Genomic DNA, 22,084 nt, shown 5'->3' with positions numbered 1-22,084 from the left:
GTTTTCAACTATTTCCGTTTAATTTCTGTTTGTTAAATTTCACAATTTCAGTGAAAAGTTTTTACCTTGAATGTTTGACTTGGAGTTGAATAATTTTTGTTAATAAATTATTATATTTTGAATGACAGTTGTAAATGTATTCCATATGTGTACAGATTTAGCTGTTTGACCATTGATTTGAGCTCAGATCACACTTTTATTTATTATCCTAACACACAATCAGGTGGGCGTGTATTTGCAGAACAACGCATAGACAGTCTGAAATTAATTTGATTAAATAGCAGGAAGTCACAACAGAATTTAAATGCATAACAGAGATGTTGTCAAGACAAAGTCAGCTCATTACCTCTTATGACATCCAGCAAAAGAGGCCCTCTTCTCCTCAGCCGTCATGGGCTGCTTGATGGCTGCATCGTGCCGGTTGTGCCTGCTGTCACGGTGACTGTAGCCGTGGTTGAGACTCTCCGACAGTGAGAACTCTCCGTACCCTTTCCTTCGAGCCTTCTGACGCAGTTTGTTTCTGTAGTGCTCAATGTCTGACTTCTGCTTCAGCCCAACGTGATTTGCCTTCAAATGAACAAATAATGAGTAAAAGCATCAGTTTATCATAGAGAGAATATTTTTTGATAAATTTAAAATGTTTCTTTTGTCTCACACAACCAATATTCAGAGAGTATGTGTGTCTTAAACATATTTTTTCCTCTTAGAATGGCACCTATAAAGTGGTAGAGCAAAGAAACCCCTTGGGTTGTTCCTGGTATTATGTTATGTAGGTTAAGGAATAATTTATGGCAGTCTCTGCTTGAGAAATGCACAGAGACAGAGGCAGAATAAGAGTGAGCCTTGACAAATGGGCTGAGAGATTATCTGTTTACTCCAACAACAGCTAAATTCAGTAACTGCACAATATGTCCCAGAGGGGATGTGGTGATTACAAGGTGGGAGGATGGGATAATAAACTACTGAAGTGAAAATGTTTTATATTAGACACCGTTCCTGTAAATTTGAATGAATTTAACACTGGATGTGATCCAACATCCATGATTGTGTAACACACCCATATATTACAAGACTATATGACTGTATGGCATGAGACTTAACATCCAGATCATAAGAAATCTGCTTTAAATCTATCAATCAAACTAGTTACTGCTGCCCTTCCCTTCAATATGTGCGGTTATGTTTAGCTTTACCTTTTCCAAACTCACCTCTCCGTTCACAACCACGGAGTCCTGGCTGTGTGAGGAGGAGGAGGGATACGAGTAGGTGGGCTGGGCTGTCATGGGTTTAATGGTGATGAGTCGCAGAGAGCCTGAATGGTCCTCATAAGGGTCTAGGAAGAGAAAAAGTAAGGCAGTTATATAAAGGTATGGATGGCATAGTCATTACTAAAGTGGTATAGTGATGCATAGGGTATTCTCTCTGTTAAAAGCATGGTTACATGGTTAAAGGCACAGTGGCAACACCTTATGGTCAATAACAACTGCCCATCTCCACCTGTTGATAATAAGTTTTGAAAATAACATGAAAAGTCAAAAACGAAGAGTTGCACACTTTCTTTTTCCAAAGTCATAGGAGCATTGGGGGATCAACCAGAGAGCATGAGCTAGCTGCATCTATATGAGGCACAGCAAGCTAGAATGTAGCATTGACAACAAAATATACTAAAATATACTAAAACACTATTGTTAGTTTTGAAAGTTTCCTATCTACTTTTACATTTTTTTTATAAAACTACTGTGGGCCACCCATGGGCTAAACCAATCACCGTTCACCCTAGTTCTCTGGGGAAACCCTGAATGCCAGTTTGTTTATATAGCGCTAAATTATCGTCTCTGGGCTCTTTATAGAGACAGTTCAATCAGATCATACAGGCAAATTAGTTCAAATGTTTTCTTTCTCAAGAAATCCAGCTTTATTTCATCACATGCCCACCCAACTATTTGCAGTTTTGCTTCATTCTATTTTCCCAGTCTGCACCATTTGCATCGCTACAACATGTTCTTCCCATCGGCAACCATTAATTCACTCTTGATTGTGCATTTATATAAGGATAACATGTAAATCTCTCGCTCCATATGTGTTGTTTGGTGTGTTTAACTTAAAAGAAATGTGGAAAAAATTGTCAAGAAATGTCAACTGTTACTAGTCTCTTACAAAAAAAATCAGACTTCTGTAAACTCAAACTGTCCACTTGAGACAATTAGGCAACAAGTTGATATAAATGGCAATTAATAAGGAGTTGTTCTTCAGTTGGGCACCACAGACCACTTCTCAGTACATAGGCTTTCTGGTTGATGTTTTGGTCACTTTTGAATGATTATGTTGCTTTTACATTCATGGTAGCATGAGATTGACTCTAGACCCATAGAGGTGGCTTAAGTAGTGCAGTTCATCCTGGATAGCACATCAATGTGAGCTGTGGCAAGAAGGTTTGCTGTGTCTGTTAGCATAGTGTCCAGAGGCTGGAGGTGCTACCGGGAGACAGGCCAGTATATCAGGAGATGTGGAGGAGGCTGTATGAGGGCAAGAACCCAGCAGCAGGGCTGCTACCTCTGCTTTTGTGCAAGGAGGAACAGGAGGAGCACTGCCAGAGCCCTGCAAAATGACTTTACGAAGGCCACAAATGTGCATGTCCTCACAGAAATGGGTAGAAACCGACTCCATGAGGTTGGTATGAGTGCCTGATGCCCACAGCTTGGGGTTGTACTCACAGCTCAACACTGTGCAGGAGCACTACTGGCACCACTGGCACCCTCTGCTTTCACAGAGTCAGTTAAAAGCCAGGGAATTCTGAAATTATGTAAGAATGTGGAAACCCTGTATAAAATAACTGTATAATGATTCTCTAGAAAAGTCACATTATATCAATAGTATTATCTTGTATAAACATACCGGGACTCTAAAATAAAAGTTATTCATTTGTGACATTGACTTCTGTCTTGTGATTTATCTTAAGTTTTTAACCTGTCAAGTTTTTTTTAGATTTTAACATTACAATTTATATTTTACCAAGCACACAACAGTTTAAACCAAAGTTTAGTTTGAAAAGAATGTGCAGGAAGGATTGAAAAGCATGTAAACACGGGTAATGTAGGTTGAGTTTATTATCTGACGCATGCATATACACACCAGGAACCTGTAAACTTAAAAAATGCTGAATTAAAAAACACATTTAAAAATCAAACATGTTTCACTGATATATATATATATATATACAAAAATGAATATTAGGAACTATATTTATCAAACATTATACCGGGCAAGTAAAAATTGTTTCTGGGCAAATGAAATGTGAAAAAATCCTTCACGTCAACCCCTGCATTAGGTACCAAGATGAGATCTTCAGACCCCTTGTGAGACCATATGCTGGTGTGGTTGGCCCTGGGCTCCCCCTAATGCTCATAATGGGTCCTCATAGGCAGGGGCGTGCACACATAGACACTAGGTGGTGCTAAAGCACTAGGAAGTTTGCCCTTTATCAACGAAAATGCCCTTTTGAAACTCGTTTTTTTTTTTTATTATTATTAATATTATTAAGATTTTACTGAGGTCGGTTTTGAAATAATCTTTTGAAAACCTGAGCCATTAAAAACGACTGAAACAATGCCCCGAAATGAGCCACCTCCTTACGCACGCCCGACCAGCCTATCTCCCTTCCTTTGTCACGTGAACTCGTGCGGTCGCCCGCAGGGCATGCCAGATGCGCAGCATCATAGCAGTTCAGTAAGCGTCTTCAGATAGCAGGGACGGTCGCTGACAGGCTGCTTCTCCCGTGCCCCATTAGCCAGGTAATAAACAGATCAAGCAAAATCATTTTGTTTTGTATTAAAATGTCTCATTCAGCATCACCAAACACGCATTTTTGCCGACTGGTCACCTGATAAACTAGTTAGACTAGATAAAGTTTTACACTGTAGCCCAAGTCAATGACAGATAACGTGAGGACGACCACATAGGCTACAAATAATTTCGGTAGAGTTTGCAATTGCAAATCTATGTGTTAAGACAAATATTTTCTGTTGTATAGGTTTTGTTAGGCAACATAAATTAACACATTTTGGTCTCTTTATTGTCTTAATTGTATATTGATTTAGTAATTGCAGCACAATGCCAAGAAAGGAGGGTTAATCGTATTGAAAAATCTTAAAAGCTGTTCACATTTTATTTTTAAGTGGTTTGTACAAAATCAGCAGGTATTAAAATAGCTATTATTTTGTAGGCTACCATAAGTCAAATCCACGTGACAAGACTTCCAGTCATGTTGCCCTAATAGCCCATTATTTAAACTAATGTGGCATATTTGTTAAAGCTATTATTATTATTATTATTATCATCATTATTATTGTCATGACGGTTATTATTATTATATTGTAGCCAGTCACAGCAGGGAAGCTCTATACCATCAACATCTACCAGGACAGGAGATGAGGAAGAGTTCAGGGAAGACACAGAGACAGAAAAAGACCAGGATGAGGGAGAGCAGATGGGTGAGGGAAAACAGGGAGATGAGCCAGATGAAAGAAGAAGAAAGATGATCAAGTCTGTTATTGTAACAGACTTGATCATTTAGTCTGTTCTGTTGGTGATGTGACTTTTTTCCATTGAAAACTCACTTTTAGAGAATGTTACAAATAAAAGTCAAATTTCATTCAACATGCGTGTATTTTTTTTTATATAGTTAAGTGTTCCACATGTGCTAAAAAGTGCCCTCCCCCCCCTCCTGAGTACCTGCCCCCCAAAATGTCTGTGCACGCCTCTGCTCATAGGGCTGGACTGTGTCAGTATTCCTGCAAGATGAAGGCACTGAAGCTATGGACTGGGTCGCCAATTTCCCAGACTAATCTGATTCAGCACATCTGGGAAATCATGTCTCGATCCATCCACCAACGTCACGTTGCACCACAGACTGTCCAGGACTTTTTGGATGCTTTAGTCCAGGTTTGGGAGGAAATCCCTCAGGTGACCATCCGCCACCTCATCAGATGGAAGCCACATACAATACTGAGACTCATTTTGACCTGTGTTAAGGACATATCATTAAAACAGCCTGTAGTGTTTTTCCACTTTATTTCTGTGTGACTCAAGGCCTCCAGTGGTTAATATATCTAATTTCTATTAATGATTTTTGTGTGATTTTGTTGTCAGCACATTCAGATTTGTACAGAACAAAGAATGTTATTGGAGAGTTTCATTTATTTTTTTGAGCAGTGTAAATCTCACAAAAGCGGTCCTGAGTTATTGATGCTTCACAGCATTCAAGACATTAATGGAAAATGTGGCATCCACGGCAAAAAATGAAATAGAAGTAAATTAAATCTACTTAAAATAAATGTACTTTACACTGTTTTGACCAGGTGAGACAATATGAAATGGTATAAAAAGATTTACTTGAAAATAAGAATAAAACAACACAATTTCATATTGAAGTGCTTAATATCTAATTACTTTATTTTCATGGCAAAAGGTAATTTTTTAGACTGATCCATTTAAATGCACTGATTTTAAGGATTTATATATACAATTTAGACACATTTAAACACAAATCTTTTCTAGTATGTCTTTGTGCTGACCTTACAGAGTGATTAATTTGTTAAAGAAAGATCCTTGTTGCTTGTGTTTATACATTTAAGGTTAGATAAAAATAATTTTATAACCAGTGTACTTTCTTACCATATGTGCCCAGTCAGTTAAAATAACTAACCGGATTATGATTATTCAGGGTCTTTGTCCATGTTTATATGTGTCTGATGGATAAACTGTCAAGCACTACAAAAGAAAAAATAAAGATTGTCTCATTAGGCTCTTTAATTTAGATCCCTTGTTGTCATGGAAACAAAAAAAAAGATAAGTGAAGACATAAAGATGTTTCAGTTCTAATGTTTGGATAATAACAGCACACAGTTTATCTAGTTAAAACATTTTCTCAAACATTTTCTGAAACTCAGTATATTAAAAACTATATAGTGAGCTATTGCAGAAGGCAACAGATGGGAATTGTTGTGTTGCACTGAATCCACTGTGACTCATTCCCAGACTGACATCATGATAACTCAGCTCGAAAACTCCTGGCGTCAACCAACCTTCATCTTGGCAGCAGCTCACACTATGTTATTTCTTACTGAAGCTGCACGGCATATCAAGCGTGTCAGTCAAGGTCGCGCATCAGGTGGGCGTCACAATAAAAAGGCATGGTGGACCAGATAGGACATTATAACAATGCATCAAGATATTACTAACCTTTGACACCAACGGGTAATTTTAGAGGAAGTGTTTACTGCCATCCCACATACAATAGATTTTAAACACAACGGACCACATGCAACAACATTTTTGTATTCTTGTCATAACTTTCTAAGACTCTTCTACCATTGGCTCCTGGGAGTTTGCAACATCAAATTCAAAAAACCTTCTTAATTTCAGTAAATGATGGTAAATGATCCTCGTAAACCTGATGCAATCCAATTGTGCAAAAGTGAGCGCAAGTTAATGAGAAATGTGAATCTGTATGATTACCACCCAAATAATGCCATGTTAAACTACGACTTCCAACGCTGTCAGAAGGCGTTCATTTACAGGAATGGCAAAGAAGAGGCGCTCAGTGAACTTTCTGAACTGCTGCCAACAGGCAAACAATAATCCAAGATTAAAAACAGGACCATGACGCTGCTACTGCACACAGTTTAGGGTGTCACATAATTTAAAGCTTCTTAAGAGAATGCCCTTTTTTATTGCAGCTATTTTAGGTTTAGTTGATTTTGTGTATTTTAAACTAACAAATCTGCTAGAAATGCCAAAAAATATTAAAAACGGTGTTGTTGGGGATACCATAAATTGAACAATTGATTTTTTTTTTACTTATATTAAATTAAACAGAAACACTAGATCAAATACAGTTAATTCCTAAAACCCATAATATAAAACCTACGTAATTTTTGCAATAACTGCATGGTTCAGGTTTTTAGGGTCTAAAAAGTAAATTTACTAAATATGAAAGAAACATTTTCTGCTTTGATAAGAAAACCTATACAGAGATTAACTTCTTAACCGAGACCCCTGGGACTGGAAAAGTATTTTTGTTAAATGTGTCATTTTTTCCTTCCAAACATTCAATGTAGAAAAAAAAAGAATTTAAAAAAGTTTTAAAACTTGTCAAACTCTTCCTGCAGCAAAGCAAGCAATAACATTTAGTTGTTCTTTTCCAATATCGCAACATCCTTGCTCAGGATGAGGAGTAAATTCAATTCAATTTGGTTTATTTATATAGCACCAACTCACCGCACATGTCATCTCGAGGCACTTTACAGAGACAATTCAACCAGATCATAGTCAAACTTATACAAAGTTTTCCATCAAAGGAAAACCAGGCTATTGTATCGCCTGATTGACTCTTCACACCAAGCATGCTTGTAGCGACAGTGGAGAGTAAAAAAAAACCTCCAGCATAAATCAAGTGTTGCTTAAAAAGAAAACTTTTTAGCAGATAAACTTACACAAAGAGTTTGAAATTGTTGTCAAACCCTGTGCTAGCATCAAATTCTACTGTATGCACCAGAATTTAAATCTACTAAATATTGAATATGTCTAAAAATATTTTGAAGTTAAATGTTTTCTTTATAAATCGTCTTCAGATATAAGTTGTATATGGGTGCTACTAGTGAGTACTAAACTGAGCTGGGACAAATAAAACTCTTTTTAACATTTTCACTAATGCACCAGATGTTTTACTGATATAAGCATCAGCATTAGCATTAATAATCAAGTATGTTAATATTTTTGATGATGCCGAGAAAAAGTAAAAAGTTTCTGACGAGTGTCAAAGTAACGCTTTCAGCAAAATGTTTTGTTCACTCTGCTTGTTTATTTTAATGAAAGCCCTACGTTGAACAGCCTGCAAACATCAGCAAAATACTGCGGCAAACAAATAATCTTGCTCTAGTGTTATCCAATGGGCTAAAATAAAAACAAATTACACGCATTACTGTGAAAATGAGAATGCTTGTACAAAATAGAATGAAAAGCAGTTTCCTGAAATGTGGGGGAAATGAAGCTAAGGCGGAAATTCAACTGAAGAAACTCTGATTACTTCCATTCAATCTGAGGCTGATCCGCCTCCGATGCAGCCAACCCGCTTCAAGCCACTTTCCTCGATGCCCAATCATCTTCCAGCAATCTACTTAAAGCCACTCCAAATCATCTCTAGGCCTGCTCTTCAACAAGCGCAAGATCCATCGCTCCTATGTCGGACTTTGATTCAGACAACCCTCCTCCATCCCCTTCTCCACCATTGTAGTAAGTTCATCCGACTCCTCCTCGATGCTACTTCAACCTCACCTCCAGTGTGTACTCCCTCCAGACTTTCATGGAGTTCCCTGTCACTTTAAACGGTCCGGCAGAAGACTGCCACGTTGAGCCTGGTTCTGCCAGAGATTTCTTCCCAAACGAGAGTTTTTTCTCTCCACAGTCGCTTCCTGCTTGCTCTTCATGGACAGTTTATGCAAACTTTGTTCATTCAGTGACATCTAACTCAAGCATCACCCTGTATACCAGCCTCTATGGATTAACCAAACTTCATCTATCTAAACTCCACCACCAGTTTCAGGCCCGGGGGGAATATCCTTATTCTCATACATCAGTTTATCTGCATTAAAGTATAAATCAGCGTTTATGTTTCCTGCAGAAGCCTGAGCGCCAAAGTTCAAACTATTGTCTCAATAAACTCTTCTAATTGCATCTTTCTCTCTCTGTGAGTTTTTCAGATTGAATTTATGCGACATAACCTGAGCATGCATCATAATAAAAAATATCTATCAATTACAAAATATTTTTGATGAAATGTAGAGAATTTTTCAACAAAAACGTTCATTTTTACTTTCAATATTGCTGTACTTAAACATGGAAAATGTCTTAAAAACAGCACCGCTCTTTGAAAATCATAAAAAAATGAACACAGTGCTAATTATCCATAAATGTCCAAAATCAATCCTCGTGTTTTTTTTTTTTTTTTTATAAACCTCGTACGGTGGTTTTTTGCATACCAGCTAACAGTCTTCAGCAGAGACAAAGATATTTATTTTATCTTACCCCTTTACTTCTGGTTTAAGATGCAAGCTATTTTAGTTTTTTTTTTTTTTTTTTTCTATAGATTCTCTTGGAAAAACTGTAATTTTAAAGTGTTATAAAGACACTTCCCAGACGGCTTCCTAGAAAAAAACAAAGTATGAAACTCAAACTCTTTTTGTCCATATTGAGCAAACCAACATAACACCCACCTACAGGGACAGTGTGTAACAAATTTGACTTTTTTTTTTTTTTTTTAGCAAAACTCAAGTATTTTTTTAAAATAAATTAATATTTATACAGTCCATCCTCTTCTATAATGCAAGAATTTTCAGTTGTTGTGGTCATGTGATCCTGGCTCTGCAAAGACGACGATTGGCGAGATGAATTAGTCCACCTTCTACTCCAATACTATTGTTATCTGTTGGGGTTACTCCAGGACATGGTTGAACTGTGTAGAATAGGTGGAGGTCTCACGATACGGAATTTTTTTTTTTATCATAGTAAACTTTTATAAAATCTGTTTATAAATTTATAAAAAATGTTTTGTAACACACATGGTTGACATGTTAGCAAGGTTTTGGACTAACTGTGTTCTCCAACTCCAGTCCTCCAGACCCACCTCAATCAAATTACAGGATCTTTATCAGGCCTCCGCAGAACTCAATGACATGCTGAAGAGGTAATTAAGCCCATTTATTTGGATGGTTTGGGGTAAGAGTGAATCTAAATGTTGCAGGATATTAGCTCTGGAGGACTGCTGTTGGAGAACAGTGGTTTAGTAAAAGAAAAGATCTATGACATTTGTTTTGACCCGTACTAGGTTTGACCCTTCATTGACTTTTAAAAAACAAAATTTAGATAAGGAAGTAATAAGCTTCTAAGGTGCCAGCTCAGACCGAATAGAGACATTAAACATTGAAGAATCCTCCACCACCTTTAAATTTTATGTTTGTGCTGCATCACTGAAACTTTCTTGGTTTGAGACAAGCAATAAAATTGCAATGCTGCATAAAACTAATCACACTCTGATAAAACGTGTATAATAAAACATTTATTTATTTTAAGAAAAAACATTTTAAAAAGGCATTTTTACTAAAATAAAAAAGATTGCTAAAATCCTACAAGCTATTCTTAGCTCAAGAAGCTGAACTTATGGCATCTCTAGTTTGAAGGTCTTTGGTATTGATTTTATACTTTTCGATAAATAATAATACATTTTTCTGCCTGTGTAATTTTTTTAAGATAAAAAATGTTATTATTTTTGGGCTCACCCAACAAAAGCCCAAGGTCAATGTATAGCTGCAGGCTGTGTTTGTCTTTAAGCAAAGATTCCACAGCAGCATGTTAATAATACTAAATATAAGGAAACCATGATTGTTCTGTATGCCGTTTTCCCACTATGTTGTGTTGAGAAAACATGCAGTGCAATACTTTAAAACAGGAAATCAGCCATCAGTTACTCTATCATTTACACCATGGCTTTGCTGCTGTCACATATAAAAATGCCTGCTGCATGGATGCCGTTTCCACAGCCAGCAGATGTTAAAGTCAATGGGCCGGATTTATCAAGATCCAATTTTGCGTGCAGTAATTTGCGCTCGCAAACTGGAATTTTGCGCGAGGGGCTGAACCATGGTTTGCGGGTGATTTAACAAGAGCGATTGCGTAACTGGTGACAGGTGCAAAACTGTTGGAGACACCCTATTTAAATGATGGTTTTGCGCGTTTTGTGGTTTGCGGCATGGCGAGTTTGGACAGCAGAAGGCGCAAAAGGAAATTTGACCCCATGGAAATGGAGGTATTGGTGGATGAAGCCAACAAACATTTAAGTGAGCTACAGCAAAGAAGTGTGCCTGTCACACAGAGGAACGCTATATGTGAACAAATCAGTAATAAAGTAAACGCTGTTGGTGAAACCTTGCGAACAGTGGATGAAGTAAAAAGAAGATACCAGGATATTAGAAGGCGAACCAAAGAAAAACTGGCATATAACAAAACATCTGCGAACAAAAGAGGAGGGGGCACAGTAGATGAGATGCCTCTGACCAGCATTGAGGAACAAGTACAGCTGACGCTCTGTGAGGAGCAAATCACTGGAATTGCAGCTCCAAAATGGCAATGCTGGATAAACGAAATGTTTTGATGATCGTTTCCTCGTTCACTCCAAAATATTCACACGGAGTGAAAAAATGCGTTCTCTGCGTCTCCTTGCTTCATTTCCATGTCTCCTTCTTGCGACAATAACCGCTGCCATGTGTGCGCAATTACGCATACAGACCATTTGCACCTTCTTTTGAAACGTGCTAAATATAGAGTCAGATACCGTTAGCAAAATTGCTTTCAGGTTTGATAAATCACTTTGCAAGTGCTAAATTAATATATTTACATGTTCTCCTCCCACAAGACGCACTTTTGCGTGTAAACGCCCCATATTGCATATTCATTGCAGAAAAAGTACTAAATGGATTAGAGGCGCTATTTAGCACGTTTTAAAGACCAAATCCTTTTAGCACGCTGTTGATAGATCAGTTTGTACATTTTTTAGCGTGCGCAGTGAAATAGCTCACGTTTTTATACATGCAAACCTTTGATAGATCCGGCCCAATGAACGCAGCACACTTAGCCCAACATGTGTCACCAGCTAAAGCTGAGGAGAAGATATCAGATCTATTTTCCCTTGTAAGCTTGTTTTACCACTTCCCTCTATGGCTAAGGTTCATTGGATAAAACACTTTCACAGATTGCTCCCTTTCAACTGTAAAAATTAATGGTTTTAGAAAATAATACCTGATAAAATATTTTATAGGAAAAATTGAAATATGAACAAAATTGAAAAAATAAAAGTTGAAAGTATAAAACATAAAAACAATTGACAAAAAAAAACATGAAAGATGAATTCTTACAGAAGCCTTGAATGATTCTCCCGTTCCAGCTGCCAGTCTGGCACTAAATAACTAGGCTAGTTTTTAATATTCTAACGGCTTTTGTCTAAAAAAGGGACACACTGATGATGATAAACTGCATCATTTTGACAGTAATTCCATCAAATTCTGGCATTTAAGCTTCTGTGTCAGATCTGCTCTATTTTTGTGTATGTTTAACAAGATCAGGAAGCCATATGCTGTTCTCTAAGCACCGACTGCAGAGATTTAATTGCATAACAGCAACAGTAAAAAAACGAAATAAAATTCCTGCAGTGCTAATTTGCTCTTGATGCTCTCCTAAATGGTTCATATAAGTTGTTTTTTTTTCACAGCTCAGGATAAAAATCCCCTACGTTTAACCATGACTCACACGAACCATAAAGGCTGGATGATTGTGAATAACTTCTTAAAAGACAGCATGCTGTCATATTTTTCCCACCCACCTTCCTGACTGTTCTCATGTGGTTAAACTGAAAAAGAACTCAGAGAACTATCCAGATAAAATTTTAAGAGGATCCACTGGGTTTCTACTACCTTAACCTTTTAGAATTATTTTTTTATTTGCCCTGAAATGGGGTAAAGGAAATGGAGCCTAGGCGGAAGTTCAACTGATGAAACTAATGCTCTCCTACATCCACCTGTGACACAGCCAGTCAGCTTTGAACCAAGCCTCCACGAAAGCCAATCGGCATCCAAAGTTCATCTTAAAAGGCCTCCGATTCACTTGTGTGCTCCTGTGCGCAGGCTGTGGATGCACTGTGTGACTTCATTTAGATGACACCGTTTCAACCCACCTCCAGCCCCTCCTCCACAATTGTAGCCAAAGCTTCATTATAGTGTAATTCCTCCTGGACTCTAACTGCCTTTCCTGTCTCATCTCAACCGGTCCGGCAGAAGACCGCCATGTTGAGCCTGGTTTTGTCAGAGGTTTCTTCCCAACGGGGAGTTTTTCCTCTCCACTGTCGCTTCGTGCTTGCTCATCATAGACAGGTTCTCTAATCTTGTGTTATCAAACTGGACTTCCATCTTCCAGGACCCTGAGTGAAGCTCTAGTATCAGCTCACGCAGTCCACTGGATCTCCCCATAAAGCTCAGCATACTGTCTCTCTAACCAGCAGTCTACAGACTGACCAACTTCATCTATCTCCACACCACCAGTTTCAGGCCTAAGGTCGAAACAGCCCTGTTCTTTGCTCCTGTTCATGCATATCTAGCGAAATTGAGTGCTATGTTTGCTGCCGAGGTCTGAGCGCCAAAGACCAAGTAATTATATAAATACATTTCTCCTAATTGTCTTTTCTCTTCGTGTGAGTTATTCAGATTGAAATAAAAACAAAAAACAAAGGAAAGATCAAACCAATATGGGGTTGATGGTCTAATGATGAAATCATACTGTAGCTAGCGTTGCTCTCTGCAGACTAAACCAACAGCAGAGGTGCAGGATGTGAGTACTGGATGAGTATTTGGGGTACAACAGTGTCAGTGTTCTCTATCACTCCAATAAATAGGATAATTATCATTAAACATAATAGAAAACATTTTACCCTACCACTGTGGACTATTTTCTCTGCTTTTTTAAATTTTTGTCTTCATTTTTTTCTTCTAGATTTGATATATATTATTTTTTCTTCAAACTTAAATTTTTCAGATTGAGATTTATAAATCGCATTCTTCTCTAATTATATTACAGATCAAATTCAATCCACTTCCGGGGGAAGGTTTTCCCTCTGGAGTAGGGTGGCCAACCATCCCTTAAAAAACAGAATTGTTCTGTATTTAGAAAAAGATGTACCTGTCCCGTATTTAGTGGAAAAGGAACGCGATTACTGTGAGAGTAAAAAATAGTAAAAAGCTAATGGAAAATGAAGAATAAGGGCTCATTAGATACAAAACCTACGGTAAACTTGTTCCCGGGCCCTGTCCTGCATTGTGACCAATGAGCTGACAACATTTTTTTTTTAGACTTAGACAGATTTACTTGTCATTTTGTTTACACAAGTGCAAAACAAAAAAAAAATCATTTAGAACAGCTCTCTGGACAATTTCATCTTATTTAAAAGTGCAGCCTTGAAAAATAGCAAAAGAATATATAAAAAAAGCATAATAATAATAACAATAAAACATATATTGAACGATCCAGAATACCCTCATCCTATTGGTAAGTGTTGCTCACGGATAAGATAGTGGGACACAACAGAGCAGTATGAGGGACGAACGTGGTAATTTAAATGCTGACGCTGCTTTTGGGGGGCGGTGCTCCTTCGCATAGCAATGCTCCTCCTCCGAAAAAAAAAGGATGAAGAAATATAGAGAGGAATAGGAAAAAAAAAAAACAAATACCTGGGTGGAAGAAGTCAGGTATAATGAATATGAAGCAGACTGCAAATATGCATCTAATTCAATGTAGATTTCAGTCAATTAGTTAAGAAAATCATTTCACACACAAAGGGGGGCTAAAAAAAAAAGGGGTAAAGGCAATTGGGTCAGCTGGCATGCACATGAGGTGTCCATTTCTTTCCAGGGAGTTGGCAACCCTACTCTGAAGTGAGGAGGAGATGCATTTCTATTGGTCTGCTGGGCGTTCGCAACTATTTCATTGGAATGAGCATTTGTACTAGAATCAAAGTGAAGAGAATATGATTTGTAAAACTCAATCTGGAAAAATGAAATAAAAAAAGAAAAGAAAATCTGTCCAAAAAAAATATGATGAATGGATGTGAAAATAATTTTCAAATACTAAAGTTCAGAGATCAGCAAACATCGTTTTGATTAAAACTTTTCAAACTTTTTTCAAAAGTTTCATTGCTGGTCAAATTTTTATTTAAAATTTTTAAATTAGACATTAAAACTTTGTTGTTTTCATGTGACCCAAATTCACCCCATTTCTCCTTCTCACCGTTGTTGCTCCTCTTGTGGAGCTCCTCCTTGCCGTTCTTGCTGCTGTTGCCTGTCATGGTCCTTCGGGCCGAGGAGCTCTTGCTGGTGTTCAGCTTCCCTGAGCTGTTGCTCGACGCCGAGCCGTCCTCGCTTGGTAACCGTCTGCAGTGGCCATAGCAACAGAGAGACAAGGGAGCGAGGGAGGAGAGGAGAGGAGGGGGGAGTGTGAGTGTTTACACAGAACAGGCATCATTTCACAGTTATTACTGGCAGCAGACTATCAACTTTAATTACAAATGAGAAAACAATGTTAGTGGGTAATTAGCTACAAGAATAATTCAAAAGAGCTTCAGAGAGAAACTCGTTCAAAAAGTGGAGAAAGCAGGTAAAAGGATGCAGGTGGAAACTTTTTGGTAGATTTTTTTTATACTCAAAAGAAAAATCTTTAAACCCAACAGATCTGAATATGTTTCTTCAATATGAAAGGACTTCTATGTTTACATTTACTGCGATGCTCCTCAGAAACGTTCATAAACCTGGGAATAACAACACTGAGCCCACAAAATCGAATTCATACTATCTGGATTAAACAATGTCATTTATCATTTTGTGGGTGGAAATAGAAGGAAAATTCTACCGTTTTGAAATATCATTTTGCAAATAAAAATCTTAAAAGTAAAATATTAAAGGTATAGTGGAGGATGTTCTTTTTCTGGATCGATTCTGGAACGATGCAAACAGCAACTTTTAAACAGAGCGTGCACGAGGAGAAATGGGCTCATGCACGCTCTCACACACGTTTAATTGGCGTTCCCTCTCAGGAGCGGGTACAGGGTTGTGCATGTGCATATTTTTTTTAAAGTGGAGAGGGCAGGTCTTTTCAAAAATTTGCGAAATTCCTACATTATACTTTTAACAAAATTTGGAGTCCATGAGTGAGAGTAAGAGCGTTGATTAAAAAGTCTAGTCAAGTACTGAGTTACTCAGCATAACATAATAAAAAAATTAAAATCATTCAATAAAGAATGACCTAAATTCAATTTCTTTAAAGACTATAAAAATATAATAAAAATAAACAAAAAATGAAATTAAGAAGGAACAAGTCCAGCCAAAAGAAAAAACATCCAAACATATTTTCTTATTAACGTGCACTTATGAAACCAGAAGCACCAGTTACACTGTAACTGTTACAGTATTTACTCCTTCAATTCAAGTCAGCTTGCATTACTTGAATATTCAGAAATTTTCTGCACCTCGGAAAAATAGTAAATATATGGAAAGCTCCGTAGGAAAAAACATGGTGGAAAAACAGCTCCTACTGGTGGGGGATCTCAAAAATACATCTTAAAACAGCTTATTAACCCCACAAACACCACCAAGAGCTGGCTATAATATTAGGTACAAGAAGAAAAGCTGTGCTTCAGATAAAAGCAGCAGATGTTTCATCCACTCGTCTTATTTGCACCGTTACTCAACAGTCAGCCAGTGGTTCATGGTAAAATAAAAAAAAGCTGCTCTAGCCATGACATCTGGGCCCATAAAACTCACTCATTGTTACAGTTACACCCTTTTTCCTGCTTCTAAAAAAACTACAGTTACTTCTGAAAATATTACAGCCATCAATTAAGGGTCAAGAAGATCAGATCTGATGAATCCCTTATTTCATTTTAATCTATCAACACCACAACGGCCATAAAAACTTGGCATCATTTAACGGTGACATCCTCCTAAATATCAGTGCTAGACGATATCCATCAATTTATGACCACAGTTCAACCTCCAACAGGATAATGTACCCTGTGGGAAAACTCAGATCAAACTGGTTTAGGGGAGTGTTGGCCTAGTGGTTAGAGGAGTGCGCTTGTCCTCTGAGAAGGTGGCAAGTACCAAGTTCGATCACCAAGGTCTGCCTTCTGGGTCACTGAGCAACAACCTTAACCCCTTACTGCTCCCCGAGCGCCGCACAGTGGCAGCCCACTGCTCCCCGAGGCAATGGGTTAAGATGCAGGAGTGAATTTATCCAATGTTATATCAATAAAGTTCAATTATTAATATGTTTCTTAAAGATGAAAATGCACATGCTGCACATATCAAACGACTTCTACGCTATTTGATGTCAATGCAACGAAGCACCAGTTTTGGATGTGGTCAAACATCATAGACAAACAGCTCGCTGAATGTATGTTTCCAAAAATCAAGGCAGTTCTCACTGCAATACGAGGCAAATAGATACTAGCAAGGCATCCCTCAAAAAGCAAACAACATAGTTTTTTTTATGTTTCTTCTGATGTACTGGTTGTCTCAGACACACTCACGTACACACATAGCGGACAAACACATGAACACCCAGTGCTTTGTAAGCTAGAGTAGCTAAACAACATGACAGGCTTGTCTACAGGTGGTGTGAAAATCATGGATCACTGAGAACAGAAACGGAAAAACCACAGGCGAGGCAAATGTGTGGCTTACATGTATGCACGCTCACACAACGACAACAAACACACTGCGGCCAGACCGTTAGCCTGTGATTGGCTGCTCTATGGTAAAAGTCATGTGGTATTCAGCAAAAGAGCCGCAGGGATGGAAAGCAACATGCAACAATTCTTCCTTATTTAATCCTCATTTCCCTATGAGGTTTGCGTTCCAGGTCGGGAAAGCTGATTATCACACTTCACTGGCGCCTGTGGCAGTGTAGCATTTCATCATTGTTATACAGAAAGGCTCCCTCTAGCTCGCATACAGCTGGGGTTATAAATATACATGTATTTATCATCCTTGAGAAGCAAAGCACAACTAATCCCACCCCCATTCATTTTCTGTTGAGCAGTGAGTAAATAAGAAGCCGTATCTTTACCTCATTCTTGGATTTTAATTTATGTAAAATTATGAGCGGAGACTTGAGCATCTCATGTATGAAGGAACGATGTCATTACTCATGTGGGTGGATTCATGTGAGTGGTAGCATTTTAAAGTTTACAACAAACTGCTTACTAATTAGTTTGAATGGATTTGATGATCTAGCTCAGAAAGCAAACAGGACAGATTCAAGAGAAAAACAACAACTAACAGATGACTTCTATTTGTTTATGTTGTGTTTCTTTGCAGCTACTTGGGCCTAATCCTTTATCCTTTAAATTGTCCTTTAAACTGTCAGCATAATTCATGATCTGTTCAATTTGTTTTGATGCAATTGATTTAACAACAGTTTTTTTGACTGAAGGTAAAATTTATGTTTATGCATTCAGCAGATGCTTTTATCCAAAGTGACTTATGGCATGTACTTATATAGCGCCTTTATTCAAGTTAGGAGACCTGACCAAAGCGCTTTACACTACATTCATTCACCCATTCACACACACACTCACACACTGATGGTGGCAAGCTACATTGTAGCCACAGCTGCCCTAGGGCTCACTGACAGAAGCGAGGCTGCCGTACACTGGCGCCACCGGGCCCTCTGACCACCATCAGTAGACAATGCAGGTGAAGTGTCTTGCCCAAGGACACAACGACAACGAAAGTCGGAGTCGGGGCTTGAACCGTCAACCCTTCGATTACAGGGCAAACTCCCACATCCAACGCCACTGTCGCCCACAAACTCACAAAGTACTTACAAAGTACTTACAAACTTACAGACTTACAAAGTAGGCATTAGTGTGAAGGGTCTTGCCTAAAGCCGGGCATGCACTGTGCGATATTTTCAATCGCACAGTGCAGCTAAAGCTCACAATGTACGACCAAACTGCAGGGTTTAAAAGTTCAAAGCTCCCGATGCATGTTCTTACACTGTGTGCCCCGACGTTCTGATGCGACGGCCGACTGAATTTCAAACACACTGAAAAATATAATGCAACCATTTTTGGCATTTCCTTAATCATATTTAAGTAACACAATTGTTTCATGTAGCAGGGTAGGACATAAAATAATTGTGTTAAAGTTACTAAATATGATTAAGTAAATGCCAAAAGTGGTTGCATTATTTTTTCCAGTTGATTTTCTCCCGACCTTACGATTAGTAATTGGGAGGTGGTCAAGAGAGGGTGATTGCCAATCGTTACCACCTGTATACTACACGATGCACGATCAGGTTGAAAGTCGGCCTGATCGAAAAAGTTCTTGCATAGCTGGAGAATCAGCCCAAAAAGGGCAAAAAAAATAAATAATCATACAGTGTATGCCCGGCTTAAGGACCCACACAGGCAGTTAATTCCCCCAGTGGGGATTCAATCCCATGATCCAAATCCAAATTAGTTGAATAGAAAAATTAAATATCTAAATTTGCTTAATCTAATGCTGCAGGATAGTTTTATGTCAACAACACAGATGCAATATTAAAGTAATGTTCATGTCCAGTTTATACCTCGAGATGTCAATGAATCCAAAACCCTAGACTTTCTGCAGGAGTTGGAAAAACTCTCTAATGTCTTCATTGTATTAGCCAGGTTACAGGAACATGGAGTATCAATGACTTTAAGTAAAATAAAATAAAAAAGTCACATGTAAGTAAGTCACATACTGACATTAATGGGGCACCCCTCTCATCACATATTGACACCCAGGGTTAAAGGCAGGACATTGTATCACGTAACAAAAAAAAAGAAAAAAAAAGTAGACTATACAATTATCATTGCTAGATCTTTGGGAGTGTACAGGAACACATTCATGTATACTAGTATTTTTTCAGGCTAAAGATTTAGCGTAGAAAATTGGGTTAGTGTGTTTTTCTGCTTTGCAGTTCATAGAACAATTTTGCAAGTTCCTGCCACTTGTCATGCACGCTGTGCCTCAGAGAGGGGCACCCCCATCGCGTCAGTATCTGTTGCAACAGATACTCGTCAATATTTGACAAGTTTGGAGTGACGGTGCTTAGGATTAAATGTTTCTTTTCTAGACAGAGTCACATATGGAGCTATTTACTCTCAGCTTTTCCAAATTAAAAGTTTTTATAGATCAGTGCTTCTATACTCCTTTGGTGTTTCTGCTTATGTCTCTTTGAACCCCAATCACACTGAGCCTGGTTCTGGTTCTGCTGCAGGTTTCTTCCCATTATAAGGTGTTTTTCCTCGCTGCTGTTGCCTCATGCATGCTTAGTGTGATGTATTGCAGTAAGACGACAACACAATGCAGGGGGATGTCTACTGTCGCCACCTGCTGCAAATCCTGAAAAGTCAACAACTTGATGCAATCAGCTGGGTTCCCTTAAATAGAAAACTTTTAACCAATCTGTGTGAACAATTTCATTGAATTGTCTCTGAAAAGTGCCTTGAGATGACAGGTATTGTGAAATGGCAACATATAAATAAACTTAATTGAATTGAATTAAGGAGTGCACATGGGGGGTGCATTCTATACAACTGTTGCCTTGCTGGAAGAAGGTTATGGGTTCGATTTCTAGCCTAGGGTCTTTCTGGGTTGAGTTTGCATGTCCTCCTTGTGCATTTGTGGGCTCTCTCTGGGGCTCTGGCTTCATCCCAAAGTCCAAAGACATGCATGCTAAGTTATATGGCATCCTTTAATTGCCCTAAGGTGTGTTTGGTTGTGTGTGTGCATGGTTTTATGTCTGTGTTGCCCTGCAATAGCCTGGCAAACCTGTCAAGTGGGTACCCCACACTTTACCCACAGACTGCTTAAGGCACAAGCCCAACCATGAGCCTGACAGGGAACCAGAGGATGGATGAATTTAACTGAATTTCTGTTGAAGGAAAAGGAGCTAAAAGCTACAATTTGCTTTATTCTGAATCAGACCAAAGTCTGCCTTAATGGCCAGTACCATGCATGTTTTAGATGTGCTTCAGCACACCTGGATCCAAACATCATTTAACTATTAAAACCATCAGTGTTAGAGTATGAATAAATATCTATACAAGTACCAGAAATGAGCCTGAAGAACTAATAAGGGTGGAGCTATTCATAAAAATTAGATGTAGAAATGAGAACAAAAATCCTCTGGTCTGAACAGGTCAAAAAACTATCTGCAAAAAAATATTAGGCCCAAGAAGTGAAACTTGTTTCCAGACAGAATTTTGAATGAGAAAAGTAGATAGTGAATATTGAGAAAGGTTTGTGTATAGGTTCTGCAGCTGCTGAAGCATGAAAAACACAACATCATTCATGATTCTCCCTATGGACATCTCCCTGAGTTAATCGTCACATTACATGGGAGCTGATTTGAGACAAAGAACTAATTCTGTTGCAAAGCTCATGTGTGGCTGTGTTTTATTGTTTTTGAAACCACTCCCTCTGGAGACACTGTTTGGGGTTAATTGGCTTAATTGTCCACACCTCTGAATAAAAAGCATATCCTGAGAGGATAGCTGAGCTCCATCTCTCTTGTGTAACAGCAGTCTGTTGTACTTGTGCATAGTTTTACCCCTGGTACAACTCATTATACACTTTAGTTGCTTTTTCAGCAATGACTTGTTTTCAAAAGTCTTCCCACCTCTAGTCCAAGATGTAACTCAGGTATATAACTGTGCCCCATGAGTTATCAGTGAAGCTCAGTAGAGCAGCTGACTGCTATAAGTGAGCCATAGGTTGTTTTAATGTCTTATTAAAAGACGAGGAAGCTCATTTTTATCTCTTTGCAGGTGCTGAGGTTTGATGTTCACAATATTTAATCTCCAGCCCAACAAACATCATATTGCCTCATTCAGCTGAAGGGGAATCTAATTACTATCAATTTCATTTCATTTTAATACAGTAGTTAATGTGACCTATATTTCTTCATTCTGCTTCATTCTATCTCTATTTTCCCACTCTGCAGAATCTGTTAGTTCAATCTCTAACGTTCTGCTCTCTCTCCTTTTACTCATAGTAGCTTCATCTGGTCTGTTCCTGTTTGGCTGTGACTCCATCCTGGAGAGAAATATCAGCTGTGCTGCTGCCATCAACACCTTTGTTTCTAGATGTTGGAGCTTGGCCTGTTTTCCAGTGTAGTCCTGTTTCTCTGACTGTGACTAACTGGATGTGCTCTCTTCATCCTCTGACATGGGAGCTGGATCGGAGCTCGTCTGCCTGGCTGTGTGTTTCCTGGACGGGGCCGCCTTTCACAGCTGCTTTTTGTATCTCTGCCTCTGTCTCCTTGAACCCCAGTCGGCCTCGGTAGATGGCCGCTCACACTGAGCTTGGTTCTGCTGGAGGTTTCTTCCTGTTAAAAGGGAGTTTTCCTCTCCACTGTCGCTACAAGCATGCTTGGTGTGAGGGACTGCATTCGAGTCAAT

At 38.5% G+C, this 22,084-nt stretch overlaps 1 protein-coding gene across 3 annotated transcripts in view; it reads right to left on the bottom strand.

Moving 5' to 3' along the window:
- kiaa1549la (KIAA1549-like a) overlaps positions 1 to 22,084 on the bottom strand; it is a 175,993-nt gene that overhangs the window by 20,184 nt on the left and 133,725 nt on the right. For 2 of the 3 annotated variants that reach the window (XM_038271687.1, XM_038271688.1), the window contains exons 11-13: positions 14,884 to 15,026; positions 1,194 to 1,333; positions 347 to 567 (exon numbers count right to left, since the gene is read on the bottom strand). In XM_038271687.1, coding sequence (XP_038127615.1) covers positions 347 to 567; positions 1,194 to 1,333; positions 14,884 to 15,026 — 504 coding nt within the window. The remainder of the gene's footprint in view (positions 1 to 346; positions 568 to 1,193; positions 1,334 to 14,883; positions 15,027 to 22,084) is intronic. The other variant, XM_038271689.1, reaches the window with a different exon arrangement.

Source organism: Cyprinodon tularosa, unplaced genomic scaffold (genome assembly GCF_016077235.1).
Source record: "Cyprinodon tularosa strain WSP-4 unplaced genomic scaffold, ASM1607723v1 ctg806, whole genome shotgun sequence".
NCBI classification, from domain to species: domain Eukaryota; kingdom Metazoa; phylum Chordata; class Actinopteri; order Cyprinodontiformes; family Cyprinodontidae; genus Cyprinodon; species Cyprinodon tularosa.
The sequence above is the reverse complement of the archived record's forward strand: the minus strand, read 5'-3'. Positions and strand labels throughout refer to the sequence as shown.